Source organism: Bufo gargarizans, chromosome 6 (assembly GCF_014858855.1).
Source record: "Bufo gargarizans isolate SCDJY-AF-19 chromosome 6, ASM1485885v1, whole genome shotgun sequence".
NCBI lineage: Eukaryota > Metazoa > Chordata > Amphibia > Anura > Bufonidae > Bufo > Bufo gargarizans.
This window is the reverse complement of record NC_058085.1, coordinates 357,584,507-357,601,862: the sequence shown is the minus strand read 5'-3', so window position 1 is coordinate 357,601,862 and position 17,356 is coordinate 357,584,507. Positions and strand designations below refer to the sequence as shown.

General features: G+C 44.6%; 1 protein-coding gene across 7 annotated transcripts in view; it reads right to left on the bottom strand.

The window, feature by feature from the left end:
- Positions 1-17,356, bottom strand: part of BLNK (B cell linker) — a 265,244-nt gene that overhangs the window by 92,981 nt on the left and 154,907 nt on the right. The window contains exon 1 of one of the 7 annotated variants that reach the window (XM_044296232.1): positions 2,375-2,582. The exons of 5 other annotated variants lie outside the window; for them this stretch is intronic. In XM_044296232.1, coding sequence (XP_044152167.1) covers positions 2,375-2,445 — 71 coding nt within the window. In that variant the 5' untranslated portion in view covers positions 2,446-2,582. Of the gene's footprint in view, positions 1-2,374; positions 2,583-17,356 lie in introns of those variants that run through there. One more of the 7 variants, XM_044296234.1, reaches the window with a different exon arrangement.

Genomic DNA, 17,356 nt, shown 5'->3' with positions numbered 1-17,356 from the left:
TCAATGGAATCCGCAAATAATCGGACAGCACTCATGGTGCTCTCCGATTCCGTGATTCCGTTCTGTGGGTTCCGTTTATTCGGATCCAGGAAAAAAATATACCCTGTCCTACTATTTGTCCGATTTTGCGTTCCGTCATGCCATTCTAGTCAATGGATCCGTCAAAAATGCGGAAGACATGCTAAAAGCATCCTCATGTCATCCAGATTTTCGGATCCGCAAAAAACAGGAACGTTTATCTGGAAAGATAAAAATACTGACGTGTGAATGGACCCTAATACGGTACTAAATGTAAGGCGGTACCGCAGCACACATATGAAGCTGTAGGTACTGCACACAGTGCTGTGCACTGCTCTACCACCTATTGCTGTATTTACTTTTTTTTTTTTTACTAGCATTCCCACACACTGCAAATCATTACACTTCCGCAGCCCGCACTGGTGAAGCCCATTAAAACCACAGCAATTCATGGTAAAACCGAAAGCATTTTTATTTTTATTTTGCCACGTGGTTCACAAGCATGGCACATCCACACCATTTGAATATCCACTTACTACATTGTTACATAAGGACTAGTGTTCAGCGAACTTCTGTCTTCAAGTTCGGCGTACAAGGTTCGGGCTATCTAAGAATTCTGGATTCTGCTACCACGGAATCCATAACGGAGGTAGCAGAATCCATAATGGAATTCTTAGATAACCCGAACCTTGTACGCTGAACTTTGAAACAGGAGGAGTTCGCTCTTCCCTGATAAGGATGTAAGATAAAACCAATGTATAAGACACAAAAGTGGAGGAGGTGAGGAATGAATTAAAACAACTTTTATATTAATAAAAATACTGAAAATGATCACATGGCTTATCAAGTATGTGCGCTACCTTACAACCGCTATCAAGTGCAAAGCGAAAATCTTATCACGCTGGTACAGGACTCCAGATAAGACCTGTTTCTATAAACCTGGAGCCCCAGATGTTTGCTGGTGATGTCACAAGGAAAGGGGGTACATATTTTCATATCTGGTGGTTAAAATCAGTAATCAGATCTGCCAGACTTTCCTCCCCTGCACTCTTGGTATTGGGGGAGTGAGCCCTCATAAGGCATCACCTCTTTTCTGCCCTTAATGGCAGCAGCCAGAATACTTCTACCAACCCACTGGCTCTCCTCTGAGATCCCCAGCGTGGAACACTGGGTAAACAAAGTAGACCAGATTTATAGCTTCGAAGAACTTTCCCATTGGGAGCAGCCTTCTAGATCCACCTTTCTTCAGATCTGGACTCCCTGGAGGAGTTATAGGCTAATTTCTCAGTATTTATTTCTGATTTATCCTTCACCTCATCTTCCTGCATCACGGTGACCATACATTAGAATTTATCTAAACGTTCCTAGCTATCCATGCCTTACTTTTATTTCTGGTTTTACAGTTGATTGTATCTGTTTATTGCCTGACCTGACTAGCTTACACCGGTCGCTCTATGTATTTGCCATTTTCACTTGTAATTGTACTTTTCATATTCATGATGTGTAATTGCACTGTCTATGGCTATTTACAAACATATGATAAAACAATAAAAATTGTTAACTCAAAAAAATAAATAAAAGAGACCTTTACAGTACGCGATTTGTCAGCCTATTGTGAAAACTCTGCGATATCATTGCAATATCTAAATATTTTTAGCAAATGGAAAAATAAAGAAAAACTTTAAAAACACAATGACAAATCAACGTTACCTTTCATTAACACACCTGACTTTTACCATAGGAAAGACCTACATCCCAGGTCTTTCCACGTATCGTTATTGCTCATTAGGCTCCGCTACTCACTTGTAGGGCTCATGCACACGACAGTATTTTGCGTTCAGTATACTGGCCGTTTTTTTAGTTCAGTATGCGGTACATATACTGAATCATTCATTTCAATAGTTCAGCAAAAAAAACGGAAGTGTCTCCGTGTGCATTCCATTTCAGTATTTCCGTACCGTGAAAAGATAGAACATGTCCTATTCTTGTCTGCAAATCACGGTGCTTGGCTCCATTCAAGTCAATGGGTCCGCAAAAAAACCTGAACACATACGGAAATGCATCCGTATGTCTTCCGTATCCGTTCCATTTTTGCTGAACCAGCTATTGAAAATGTTATGCCCAGCCCAATTTTTTCTGTGTAATTACTGTAAACTGTATATGGCATACGGAAAAACGGAAAGGAAACGGAAACACAGCGGAAACAAAAAATGGAACAACGGATCCGTAAAAAAACGGACCGCAAAACACTGAAAAAGCCATACGGTCGTGTACATGAGCCCGTACGCTGATGGACATGCTGAGTCCTCTAGACCATGCAGCTAACGATTGAATAGTAAAATCCAAATCTCCTCACCTGAACTTATCTCCAGCTGGGGCAGTGATCCTATTCAGCTTTTCCATATTACTATGAGCTGTAGGAACCATAGACTATGACTGTCGGTGTCCTACAATGGACCGGGAGCTCCTGAAGAAGGTCCCATACACGTTGTGAGCTGCTGGGTGCTCTCCTCTCAGTAGCGTTTAGAACTCACATTTCATGGGAGAAGTAAAACTTGCTCGTTCACATAGTCAGGTCTCAAGTTTCTATTGTCACATGACTTTTTTTTTTTTTTCCCCAGCTCATGAATAATCCTAGACAAACATTCAGGCTTTTACCTTTGTGGGTGTGAGCCTGGAGAGGTTTTTTTTTCTGCTGGCGCATAATTATGGACTGGTTTCCTCATACAATTCTCACATTGGCAACGCCCCAATTCTGTTTAATATATCGGGTAAAGGTTCATTTCTCATTACAGGAAAAGTTTTATAAAGATACAAATAAACAATGTGCCAAAATATTTTATTTGATCTAATTTAGGGGGCGTCTGTCAGCAGATTTGTACCTATGACACTGGCTGACCTGTTACATGTGCGCTTGGCAGCTGAAGGCGTCTCTGTGCTGGCTCCATGTTCATATGTGTCCGCGTTGCGGAGAAATATGATGTTTTTTATATGCAAATGAGCCTCAAGGAGCAACGGGGGCGTTGTTGTTTCACCTAGAGGCTCTGATCTCTCTGCAACTGCTGCTCCCTCTGTACTTTGATTGACTGGGCCAGGGGGGGGGGGGGGGGGGAGATTTATCAAAACCTATACTTGCCAACTCAAATGTTGGTAAGTAGGCAAAACTAATGTAAAGAAAAACTGGGCAAGTTGCCCATAGCAACCAATCAGATTCCACCTTTCATCTTCCAGAGGAGCTCTGAAAAATAAAAGGTGGAATCTGATTGGTTGCTATGGGCAACTAAGCCAGTTTTTCTTTACATTAGTTTTGATAAATCTCCCCCATTGTCTATCGGACTTGGCTGATATAAGCAGCACTGCAGTAACCAGCTCCCTTGGGCTAAATGCACACGATTAGGATCACGTGCGGAAAATCCGCACCGTAGGTCATGTACATTACATTCTTTGAGAATTAGAAATTCTCATGTGCACACTGCAGATTTTGATCTGCAGCATTTCGTTTCATATTTTTTATTTTTTTTTCCTGACCGGATTTTCTCCATTCTCTTCAATGGGGAAAGTAAAATTCGCATGCAGAAAATCCACACCAAATCTGCATGCAAATCCACACCAATTTCCCTGTGAACACCTGTGGTTTTCAGTGCAGATTGCCCGCACATAAATCCTGAACACGTGCATTTACTCTTGAGGATGTGTTCACATGGCTAAAATCTGGCACTAATCTGCTACTGATTCAGCAGCAGAAAATGAGCATTTTCCACAGCTAAATCCACAATCAAAACTCACCAACAGTTTCCCCATCGGGGGAGATTTATCAAAGCTGGTGTAAAGTAGAACTGGCCTAGTTGCCCATAGCAACCAATCAGATTCCACCTTTCATTTTTCACAGTTCCTTTGGAAAATGAAAGGAGGAATCTGATTGGTTGCTATGGGCAACTAGGCCAGTTCTACTTTACACCAGTTTCATAAATCTCCACTGTGTACTACTACACTACAGTGTAAAATGGTAGTGGTGTTTTCAGTAGCTGATTTGAAAATGGCTTGAAAAGTGACATGTTACTTCTTTGAAGCAGATTTGTTTGTGGATTTTATAGAAGTCTTTGGGGAAGCAGAGAATCCTCAACCAAATACTCTTCTATTAGGGCTCATGCACACAACCGTATGCCCTCCGAGACATACAGTCCGTGAGCGGCCATATGTCCCGAGGCGGCATACATCGTGCGCGCGGGAGCGCACAGCATCATAGGTTACTATACTATGATAATATGAGCGCTGGACAATAGTCCCACGGGCGGCCCAATGCGCACAGCATCATAGTAACCTATGATGCTGTGCGCTCCCGCGCGCACGATGTATGCCGCTCCAGGACATATGGCCCGCTCACGGACTGTATGTCTCGGAGGGCATACGGTCGTGTGCATGAGCCCTTACTCTTGTAAAAACTCCTCTTAAACCTGCATCCAAAAATGACCTGTTTTCTGCTACTAATCTGCTACAGATTTTTTGCCCCTGATTTTGCTGTGTGAACATACCCTTAAACAGCTGATTGGTCTGACTCCCACGATCAGATATTGATGGCCTACCTTTAGACTAGGCCAGTGATAGGCAAACTGCGGCTCTCCAGCGGTTGCAGAACTACAACTCCCAGCATGCAAATACTGCCTACAGCTTTCAGCCTACAGCAGGGCATGGTGGGAGTTGTAGTTTTGCAACAGCTGGAGAGCCGCAGTTTGCCTATCACTGGACTAGGCCATCAATATTAAAATCCTGCACAATCCATTTAAAGGAGTTCTATGCGCATACTGAATTTTTAGCAAGTACCTGCAGCTGGCTTCCATAAACAGAATGCGTGACGTGAACGCATAGCACCTGCACTGAATCCTGACCCATTCATTTCAATGGGTCTGTGTACATGAGCGTTGTTTTTCACGCATCAGTTCTGCGTTGCGTTAAAATCGCAGCATGTTCTATATTCTGCGTTTTTCACGCTGCCCTGGCAAGCAAGTGCGGGTGCGATGCGTTTTTCACTGATGGTTGCTAAGAGATGTTGTTTGTAAACATTTAATTTTTTATCACGCACGTGAAAAACGCATCAAAACGCATTGCACCCGCGCAGAAAAACTGAACATCTAAACGCAATCGCAGACAAAACTGACTGAACTTGCTTGCAAAATAGTGCGAGTTTCACTGAACGCACTCTGAACGCATCTGGCCCCAATCCGCAACGCCCGTGTGAAACCAGCCTTAGTGATTTTGCAGTGTAATTACAGCTGTTCGGGAGTCGGACTCCCACCAGATATTGATGACCTACCCTGAGGGTAAGGCCTCATGCACATGGCCGTTGTGCGGCTGTTCCGTGCATTGGGGACCGTCCGTGCGGCGACCGGGACGGATCAAGACCCATTCAACTTGAATGGGCCTGTGATCCGTCCACACCGCAAAAAAATAGAACATGTTCTATTTTTGTGCGGTGCAGAGGCATGGGCAGAAACACCACGGAAGCACTCCGTAGTGCTTCCGTGGGATTCCGTGTCTCCGTTCCGCACCGCACCTCTGGATTGTGGACCCATTCAAGTGAATGGGTCTGCATCCGTGATGTGGGGAGCACACGGCCAATGCTCACATATTACGGACGCGCTGTTTGCGGGCCGCAATACGGCCACGGCCGGGCAACGGCCGTGTGCGCGAGGCCTTAGTCATCAATGTCATAAAACCAGACATCCCCTTTAAAAGAAAGAAAAGGCTTACTAGTTTCGCCCTGGTGCCTGGTATTGCAAGGCTGCAGCCATACAGTACATACACATATTATTTGAGTCATATGACGTAATCATACCCGTGGGCTGTGTACCCATTCCCATACATTTCTAGGTTCACATTACTTTAACCTTGAGGTATTTGTTCACCGTATCTTGTTCTGACGCAATCCAGGACAATAGATAAAGAACAAATAATAACACCATATCAGTTCAGAAACTACTTAGGCGAGGCTCACATCTCCGTTATGTAAATCTGGTAGTCTATCCCAGGAGAGGAACGGACTACCGGAGTTCCCGTATCCACTATAATGGGATCCAGCGGGTTTCTGGCGTAAATACTGTCTTTCTGCCAGAAAAATACCACTCCATGCAATCCTTCATGTAGGAAACCCACCAGATCCCCGCTGGATCCCACAATAGTAAATGGGAATTTGGTGAAGACCAGCAGTGTCCAGCTATGCCAGATTGTGTCAGGATCTGTTCTGGAAAAAATTGATGGTTTTTAATGAAAGTTCAATAATTTTTTTCTGCAAATGCATTGTGTTTCCTTTTTTTCTGTCCGGATTGTATACGGATTGCATATGTTTATAGCAGTGAAGGCTATATGGTACAAATAATTTATTACTGTGAAAATCATCTTTGCTGTAAAAACTGTAAAAAAAATACAAAAAAATCCTCTTTGTTGCCCGTAGTAATGAATCAGAGTGCAGCTTTCATTTTCCAAGACTACTAAAAGAAATGAAAGCTGTGCTGTGATTGGCTACTCAGGCGAGACGACTATGCAGGACCCTGTCCCTGCCTATCAAGGAGGAGAGGGAGGGGCTGGCAGAGGAACTGGGGGAGCAAGGGTGCACAGAGAGGCTTGGGCCCACCCTTGGTGCACTTAGCTTCTTATTTGCATATGGATTAGAGGTACTTCTGCTCCAGAATGAAGCAGGTATCATTACATTTAGACGAGCTAGTCCTACAAGGCACGGTGCCTGGTTTAACAGTGAATTTCCCAATGACAGACTTCCTTTAGGATGGCTGTAGATTGTGGGATGACGCATACTGGTTTGACTACATTTCAGCAATTCCAGAATGTGAATCAACATGAAAATATATAAGTGGAAGTTAAAGGAACACTCCAGGCAAAACCAAAATCTATACGGACGCGGCGATACCTAATATGTATACCCCCCCCCTATTTTTTACCAATTTTTTTTTTTACTTTATTTGGGGAAAATTACGTTTTTGTTTATTTTTACTTGAAACTTTCAATTTTTTGGGGGGAAAACTTAATTTCTTAAACTTTTTTTTTCACTTTATTTTTTGTCCCACTTTGGGACTTGAACTTTTGGGGGTCTAATCCCTTTACAATGCATTCCAATACTGTGAGATTCAGGGGGCTGAATCTCACAGGCTCGTCACCGGAAGGCAGCGCCATGCCTTCCTTAGGCATCGCGCTACCTTCCATGCCATCGGGTCCCCCCTACAGCCCCATGGGGACCCGATGGCACCGCCGCCACCGCAATAGGTAAAAGCCGCAAACCGCAGGTCTGAATTGACCTGCGGTTTGCGGCGATCCACGGGACCTCCCCCTGCGCATTTAGCCGAGGTGCCTGCTCAATGATTTCATTACGCCCTGTGTCCTGAAGAGGTTAGAGAGTGGGTTTTGGAAATTTTCAGAAAAATTTCAAGATTTGCTTCTAAACTTCTAAGCCTTGTAACGTTCCTAACAAATAAAATGGCTTTCCCAAAATGATCCAAAAATGAAGTAGGCATATGGGGAATGTAAATTAATAACTATTTTTGGAGGTATTAGGCCGAATGTCACATAAACCAAGAAAAGAGTGGGTAACCTTTAAAATATAACTTTTATTAGTATATATCTATAAAAAGTCCATATGTGAAATAGTGCAGATTTAATGAACGGGATAGAAATACCCCGATTTGGGTAGGTTTGTGGTTATCTAGGGAGGGGAAAGGGTGGTGGGGTAAAGGGGCTGCTGGGTCTCTGCCCCTATTGCACACCTTAATGAAATGATCCCTATCCAATCCACCGCGCACCTCCTATGCCGTCCCTATGTCTTTCCCTAAACAGTGCAATGACTGCCCAGCTTCGTCCTGAAGGGGGAGGAAAGAGGGGGGCAGGAGACCCTAAATCACAAAGTCAACTACACCAATATTTGTGTACTTAGGTCCCTGGGACACACTCTATACAAAGCTTGGATTAGAAAACCTTGCATCCTGCATAACCAGGCACTCAGGAGTCACAAGTCATGTATAAACCCAATTTCAATGGTATAAGATCAATGCCAGAATCTATGCTTCTAAGACACCATATGACAGCCCGACGCGTTTCTCTGGTCTCACCAGGTCACCAGGGGCCTTGACATTGATGTCAGCAACAAAAAAATGGACTGTCTCTCTGAAGGAGGGGGTCAATGCAAGCATCTCAACAGGATACACAGAAATCAATAGCAAAAACTGTCATGGTATAAATATCACTTCACAGCCTCCCAATGTATTGGCAGTATACCAATAAGCCACAACTACATAGGGCGGCTTGAACAAAAAAATATACTTATCTTTGGGAGAGACAGTCAGTGGACATGTTCCCAAGATGGCAGGCCTCGCACCGTACTTCCTGGTAGCCTGGTGGCTGGTACGCAGTACCGCTCCGACAGCCGGCAAAGCCGCACTATTTAAAGCTGCCCGCGCTGTCCGGAGACCGCCCATCCTTCCGACCACAACGTCATGGTCACGCGGGATACCATGTGCTAACTGACCAAAGTGATTATGAGATAAAATAATCTAATGGCCTCAAGTCAAACCACCATGTCACCATGATGAAAGGACTGAGTAGTGCTAGGGTTGCCATATACTGGTCTACGCCATTATCCATTTGTTGCGGTCTAAGGCTACGTCCACATCTGCGTTCAGGTATACTAGAAGTCTATTCCGGCAAAGAAGCAGGCTACTGGAATTACTATATCCTGAATAGGCGGACAACCTGTCGAGTCCTACCGGATGTCCATCCTGAAAAAAACATTTAAGCTGGCCATATATATTAATTTTGGCAAGACAAAACAACCATGTGCTGAATATAGGAGCCTCCTGATTTCCCCCTGATGGCAGATTTTGGGGACATGAAGGATAGGGCAGATGGGTTCTGACATGCCGATAATTTTTCTTCTCATGGGAGATAAGCCACCACCAGAGATGTTTGAAAGTGGCTTTATACCCTGTCCCTATTAAAAACGCGTGCACTTTCCATGGACACGAGCATACATGTATGTGCTAGTGGACAGCTACCTAATGTGTATGGCCATTCTTAGACTACCTCAGACTTCACAAGCATCATGACTACTGCTGGGATTGCAGTAGTGGCTGACAGCCGATAGATCTCTGCTTGCAGTCATTTAGGCCTCATGCACACAAACGTATTTTCCTTCCATGTCCGTTCCGTTTTTTTTTGCGGACCATTGACGGAACCATTCATTTCAACGGGTCTGCAAAAAAAAAAAAAAACGGAAGTTACTCCGTGTGCATTCCGTTTCCGTATTTGTCCTATTATTGTCCGCATTGTGGACAAGGATAGGACTGTTCTATTAGGGGCCAGCTGTTCCGTTCCGCAAAATACAGAATGCACACGGATGTCATCTGTATTTTTTGCGGATCCGTTTTTTGCAGGCTGCATAATACATAAGGTTGTGTGCATGAGGCCTTAGTCAGAACTTTAACTGTTTAAATCCAGTTGATAGAAATCTGTCCTGGTCATGTAATAGACACCTGGAATCACTATGGACTCTGCACCTCGATTTTCTAAGAAATTTTGCCGCAAAATGTTGCATCTAGTGTTTTTTTTGTCGCAATGACCAAGAGGTGGCTTACCTGAAAAGGAGTGTGGCTAGCTGGGAAGGACTAAAAAATGAGAATGTTTGTGCTAAAATGTGCCTCATTTTTCTGTATTAAAAATCGGAAAAAAGTAAGACAACTAAAAATTGTCGGCAGTCTATAGATGTGCCATATGTCTGTGAAGGTTCTCATTTATCCAGGTCATGGTATATCTGTAAAGTCAACTGGACTTACTGTAGATTTCTTGAAAACTTTTCACTCGATCTTCCAACGAGCTTTCTCAATTCTGATTTTCAAGAAATCTACAGTACGTCCAGTTGCCTTGATTTATTCTTTACAGATAGTGCTAAAAGTATATAGACAAGGAGGACGTAATACTCAGTTATCAACTTATTTCTACATTTCTAGGAGGAAACAAAGGAATAGCATGACACGGATGGGGAAAACAAGTATTTACTATTCAGCCGTGTACTTACATCTAAAAGAAATAGGTCACACCTTTGAAGACAGTCAAGTACGTGTTTTGGATAAGGAGGCCGATTGGTACAAATGAGGTGTAAAGGAGACCATCTACGTAAAAATGTAGAAGCCAAGCTTGAATAGAGGCGGGGGGATTAGACATCTATTGTCTGCCACATACAATGCTGTCTTGACACCTTTTTCTGGGAGGTCATTATCACCTACTAACTCCAATTAGGATAATGGTTCAACACCTTTGACCCCATGCTGGATATAATGACCTCTGACCACATGCTGGGTATAATTACCAGATGTTGATTCAGTTACATATTTATTCCCAGAGAATTCTTGTACAGTCACTCAGAATTGAGAAAGCTCGTTGGAAGAACGAGTGAAACGTTTTCAAGAAGTCCAGTTGCCTTGATTTATTCTTTACAGATATAGATGTGCCAGATTTACCATGCAACTTGAGCCACTGTGATAACTCTGGCACATTTTTACTGTCTACCAGTCTAACTAATAGCAAATCTGGCCATTGCTCCTCTGTAGTGTTCTGGATTTGTCACTCACAGATGGAGTGTAATGATGTGCAGAAAGGAATATGGATATCTGGGTAAGGCTACAGTAAGGTATGCGGCAGAGGAACAGCCTGAAGGAGTTCACCATGTCCGGCCTAGCTGAATACTGCTGTTTTCGCCACCAGAGTCCATTGACTATAATAGGATCTAGTGGGGACCGGGTTTTCCACTAGAAAATAAATGGTACCGGTTTCTGTTGGCCGAAACCTGATACTCATGCTGGAAACTGACCAATTCCCTCCCGGATCCCATTATAGTGAAGGGGCTGTGGTGGGGCACTGCCCTATCTGGCTATGCCAGAACAGCTTGACGGATACCTTACCGCAGGCGTGCAAGTAGCCTAATTATATTTTCATTCTTGTATTAATACACACTTGATGAAGACAGTAAGGGAAATCTTTTGGGGACATGGCACTTCTTCTTTACAATGACTTCTCAAGCCACAGGCCAAATTGTTAGGTCAGTTTTGCATTCTAGTCTGACTATTGTAGTAACCATATGTTGGATGGATTTCAGGGAATTAAGTGTCTTAGGAAAGTGATGGTTCTGTATTCCATTTTGCATTTTCCACACAGTGCCTTATTGTTTGTACCTATGAGCAATGCTGTTTTCATAGCCAGTATAAACATGAATCTCTTCCGTCTTTTAAAATCCCTTCTTGTTGCATTAAACATGACTTTATTTTTGGATCGTAGACTGATGCAGTACTGTTCCAGCATGATTTCCATCAGAAATTATACTTGATACATCTGTAAAACTCTTTATTATAGAGATAAGAAAGTCAATTTTAAAATTTGGGAATTCAAAACAAATTTTCCAAAAAGTTTTGGAAAAATAATTATTTATAACTAATTTTTATGTGATTCACTTCAGGAGAATCGAGAGAGAGACTTTTCCAGGCGTATGTTTCTTAATAATTGGCACATCTCACGCAAGTGCAGGACAAATTAAGACGGGCATACACAACACCAATATTAACAAGTTTCCCCTAAAAACTTGATTTAAAAAGGCAATTTTTTGATGACACACTCCCTTTAACCGCTTAACACACCATGACCTGTACGTCATGAGAATTAAGGGGTTGTATGGTGCTGCCCTGAGCTCGCTCTATACACAGCAGGCACCCGCAGGCAGTGACTGGGAATGGATATGACTCAGATCCCTCTGCTCTCTGACCAGAGCCCCGTGGTAAAATTCAGTTACTAAGACAGCCTGGGTCTTAGTGAAGACTGTCAGTGCTTAGAGGCATCCAATAAAAATCCCCTAAACTGCAATAGTATTCTAGAAGATTGCATATCCCCCTAAGGGAACTAAAAAGTACAGTAAAAAAAAGTTTTTTAAAACCCCCCACAGAAATATTAAACTTTGAAATCACATCCCTTTCAGAATTTTATATGTATATATAAACAAACTATAAACAAAAATATAATAGGTATCACCACATCCCAAAATGTCTAAACTATTAAAATCTAACAATATTTATCATGCATGGTGAACGTCGTAACTAGGGATGAGCGGACCCGTGGATGTTCGGGTTCGGCCGAACTACGGGTCAAAGTTCGGGTTCGGGACCCGAACTTGACCCGAACTCGAACCCGAACCCCATTGAAGTCAATGGGGACCTGAACTTTGGTGCACTAAAATGGCTGTAAAATAGTCGTAGTAAGGGCTAGAGGGCTGCAAAAATAAGCAAAACAGGGGTAAGAGCAGGATAGTTGCTAGGGAAATGACAGCTGATAGGGAAATGACTTAAAATAACATAGAATAGAAAAAAAAAATCTTGAACTAGGAGGCGGAGGTCAAAGTGGAGTAGGAGGTTGAGGAGGCAGAAGACATGGTTAGGAAGACCCGAAAACATTGGGAAATAGAAAAGACAATGCAAAGAGAAAGTGTGCTAGAGTATAACAATGGCTGGGTGCAGCCGGTATACTTGTCTACTCAGCACAAGGTACAGACATGTCCTGTGGGATCCATGCCTGGTTCATTTTAATGAACGCAAGCTTGTCCAGGTTGGCTGTGGACAGGCGGCTGCGCTTGTCTGTGATCACCCCCCCCCCCCTGCCGTGCTAAACACATGTTCGGACAATATACTTGCTGCAGGCCGGCACCTCCAAGGGGTAAAGGGCAAGCTCAGGCCATGTGCCCTATTTGGAGACCCAGAAGTTGAAGGGGGCAGACCCGTCATTCAGTACGTGTAGGCGTGTGCACACATACTGCTCCATATCAGCTGGTGGTGCTGGTTGTTGTGGCGTGCTGACAAAGCTTTTCCACATTTCGGCCTTGCTAATCCTCCCTTCTTAGGTGCTGGCGGTGCCCCGGCTGCATTGGCAACCTCTTCCTCGTCCTCTGCCTTGTGCTTCCACTGAGCCCCCGCTGTCAGGTGTGAATGCCATCAGCAGTACGTCTACCAGCGTGCGCTTGTACTTGTGCATCTTCCGATCACACTCTAGTGACGGAATTAAGGACAGAACGTTGTCATTGTAGCAGGGTGGCCACCCAGTAATTAGCACTAGTTAGAATGTGGGCAACTCGGCGGTCGTTGAGCAGGCACTGCAGCATGTAGTCGCTCATGTGTGCCAGGCTGCCCAGAGGCAACAACAAGCTGTCCTCTGTGGGAGGTGTATTGTCTGTGTCCTCTGTATCCCCCCAGTCACACTCCATTGATGCGCATAAGCTGCTTTGGGTGGTACCCTGCTGTGAACACGGTTCATCCGCCTCATCATCCACCTCCTCCTCATCCTGCAGAACTGTGCCCTGGCTGGACAGTTGTGTACCTGGCCTCTGTTGGTGCAGGAACCCACCATCCGAGCCACTTGTGAATGACTGGCTTGATAACCATGGAAATTATCCCTCTTCCTCCTCCTTCCTCTTCTGCCACATCCTCTTCCATCATCGCCCGAAGTGTTTTTTCAAGGAGACATAGAAATGGGATAGTGACTGTGTCATCGGCACTGGCCATGTTGGTGGAGTACTCCGAAACAGCGCAACACAGCACACATGTCCTGCATGGAGGCCCACTGGTTGGTGGTGAAGTGGTGCTGTTCCGCAGAACGACTCTGCAGCTGAAACTCCACTATTGCCTGCTGCTGCTCGCACAGTCTCTCCAGACTCTGCACTTTCTGCAACTGTAAATTTTCAAGAGCCTCTGCACCACCACCCCTCTGGCAAGGGATGTGCTTCAAACCGGCTAGCCCCAGAGCTGCTACGAGATTTCACCCGTTATTGCACACCACCAGGCCGGGCTTGAGGCTCAGCGGCACTAACCACTCATCTGTCTGTTGTTCCATGCCCGTCCACAGCTCCTGCGCAGTGTCGTCGTCGTCCCCCAACAGATATTTCAAAACAGCCTGCTGTCGTTTCCCCCTGGCAGTGCTGAAGTTGGTGGTAAAGGTTTTACGCTGACCGGATGAGGAGGCAGTAGAGGAGAAAGCGGAGGAGGAGGAGGCAACCAGAAATGTCCTGCAATCCACGGTGGAGTTAGGACATGCGCCAAACTGCTATCCGCCTCAGACCCAGCTGCCATCTCATTTACCTAGTGTGCAGTTGGGGAGATATATCGTCCCTGCCCGTGCTTACTGGTCCACGTATCGGTAGTTATGTGGACCTTGCCACAGATGGTGTTGCTCAGTGCACACCTGATTTTGTCCACCACTTGGTTGTGTATGGCAGGGATGGCTCACCTGGAAAAGTAGTGGCGGCTTGGAGCCACGTACTGTGGGACAGCCACCGCCATAAGGTTTTAAAAGTCTCTGTCAGAAAGAATGATGGCATTTCAAAGGCCAGGAATTTTGAAATGCTGGCATTCAGGGTCAGGGATCGTAGGTGGGTAGGGGGGTACTTCCTCTTTCTCTCCAGTGTTTGAATAATGGACAGCTGAATGCTTCCATGGGACAGTGTGGACATGCTGGGAGACGGTGGTGGTGTTGCTGCCACATCCTCTGTTTGCGGGGTGGCAGGTGCCACTGTCGCTCAAGAGGGGGAGGAAGAGGCCGAGACCACAGCAGAAGACGGAGCAAAAGGAGCCTGAGATCTCTTGTGATTTTTCAGGTGTGTACTTCACTGCAGCTCGTGTTTTGCATTTAGATGCCTGGTCATGCAGGTGGTTCTCAGGTTTAGAACATTTATACCTCGCTTCAGGCTCTGATTGCACAGCGTGCAAACCACTCGTGTCCTTTAGTCACCACATTGTCTGAAGAACTGCCACACCAGGGAACGCATTGGAGCTGGCTTTGGTGCGCTCAGTCACTGGGTGCGGTGGGCAGTAGCAGGCATACTAGCTAGCGGACAGCCTCTCTGCTTTTCCACCCTGATCTCTCTTTTTGCTGTGCGGCTGGCGCCTTTGTGACCTTCCTCCGAACTGCACACGTCACTCACATGACTTTGATTCCATGTGGGGTCTAGGACCTCATCATCCTCCACATCATCTTCCACCCACTCTTCACCCCTGCCCTCCTTGCAGGTCTGCACACGGCAGAAAGCACCTGTGTTTTGTCATCATCATCAGAGACGTACCCCCAAGTGGCATTACCACTCCTACATCCTGCTTCTGTCTGTATATGCAATAACCATGTCATCTTGTCTGGACTCAACTTTATTTCTACACTATCCAGGTAAGGCGCACCGTGACACGTGCAACACAACATCTTCAGGGATATTGTGTCCGCTTCTGCACCACCCTGGCAATCCTACACTTGGGTACCAACAGTTCACTTAGAGGAAGCCTTGTGGTTCAGTTGCTGGAAGGCAACTGGCGTCACGACTATTTGCTCTAACAGAGGGACATATAATCGTAAAAAAACCTTAAAGGCTAAGGGATACCACAAACGCTGGACCCGTCCGTTGCAAATAGTGGTTGGGCATCAGTGCACTTAATCTCTTCCACTTCTGGGGCAGGGCTAGGTGGATGGCCCACGTAAACCTCACCAGCAGAGTCATCAAAAAGCATAAAGAGACTGCTGCATGACTTGGGGCTCAGACTTCTTGGCTGATTTGCAAGGGGGTGAGGTGAAAGACAGATGCCTATGGGCTGCAGGTGCCAACTCTGCAGTTTCAGCAGGGGACCGGGTGGGTGACAATGTAAAGGAACTGATGGCACTGTCAGCCATCCAATCTACTACCGCCTCTACTTGTTCTGGCCTCACCATTCGTACACCGGTATTCGAGTCTACAAAATGACGCTGAATGTACTGTCGCCTACATGCACCTGAGGAAGGTGTTTAATTTATGCGTGTAGCTGGCACAGATCGACCATGTCCTTTCCCTGCAACAGGAGCTCCACCAGCAGCACCACGACCTGGGCCACGTCCCTTATTTGATGCTCTCCTCATTCTTTGAGGTCACCCACCGAACTAACAGACAGATTAACTATATTAATTTCCCTGCCACGTATGCAGTGCAGGTGTACCTGACACCAAAAATGGGAATATGTCACCCACCGAACTAATAGACGGATTAACTATATAAATTTTCCTGTCACATATGCAGTGCCCGTGTATCTCACACCAAAAATGGGAATATGTCACCGGCCGAAATAACAGTCAGATTAACTATATAAATTTCTCTGTCATATATAAAGTGCACGTGTATCTCACACCAAAAATGGGTATATGTCACCCATCGAACTAACAGACGGATTAACTATTATATTTTTGTATCAGGCGTACAAAAATTGTGCATTGCACCCACAAAAATCACTATAGGTGACCCACAGAATTAACAGCCAGATTAATTATTATATTTCTGTGTCAGGGGTGCAAAGCTGGTGTGTTGCTTCCACAAAAAATTGCTATAGGTCACCCACCAAACAAATAACCAGATTCCTAACACTCTTCCTCGGTCAGCTGCCTGCTTCCCGTTCCTGCACTACTCAGAGCTAATAGGCAGTGCTACACGTGATCCAGCTTGTATAGAGGCTGGGTCACATGATGCACCGGCCAGTCACAGCCATGCCATTACTAGGCATGGCTGTGATGGCTTCTAAATGCCCACAGCTTAAAAGCTTGTTGTTTGGCTGCCCTGCAGCCTTTCAAAAGCTTTATTAAGTGCCCGAACACCGAACCCGAACTTTTCCAGAAAGGTTCGGGTATGAGTACCGAACTCGCAAAGTTCAGTACGAACTCGAACTTTACAGTTCGGGTTCGGTCAAAACTAGTCGTAATAGAAAAAAAAAATGCTGATTTGCTGTTTTTTGGTCGTGTTGCCGCCCAATAAAAAGTGATCAAAAAGTCATATGGTACCAATAAAATCTACAGCAAAATTTGACTGTCAAAATATGATGATGTAAAGAAAAAAAGTTGTAAAAAATAATAGAAAGTAGATAAATTTAGTATAGATGAAATTGTATCGACCCGCAGAATAAAGTTATCGTGTCGTGAATACCGTAAACACAAAACCTAAAAAACAATGGGAACATTTTTTTTCCATTTTAATTCCACAAAGAATGTTTCACCGTTTTACATTAAAAACAATGGTAAATTAAAATGGTTCCATTAAAAAATACAACTTGTCCATCAAAAAATAAGCCCCATACAGCTATGTGAATGGAAAATTAAAGAAACATTATGGCTCTTGGAAGGTGGGGAGTAAAAAACGAAATAGCAAAAATGAAAACTGGCCTGGTCCATAAAGGGGTTGTCACAGTTCAGCAAATAGCATTTATTATGTAGAGAAATGTAATACAAGCCACTTACTAACGTATTGTGATTG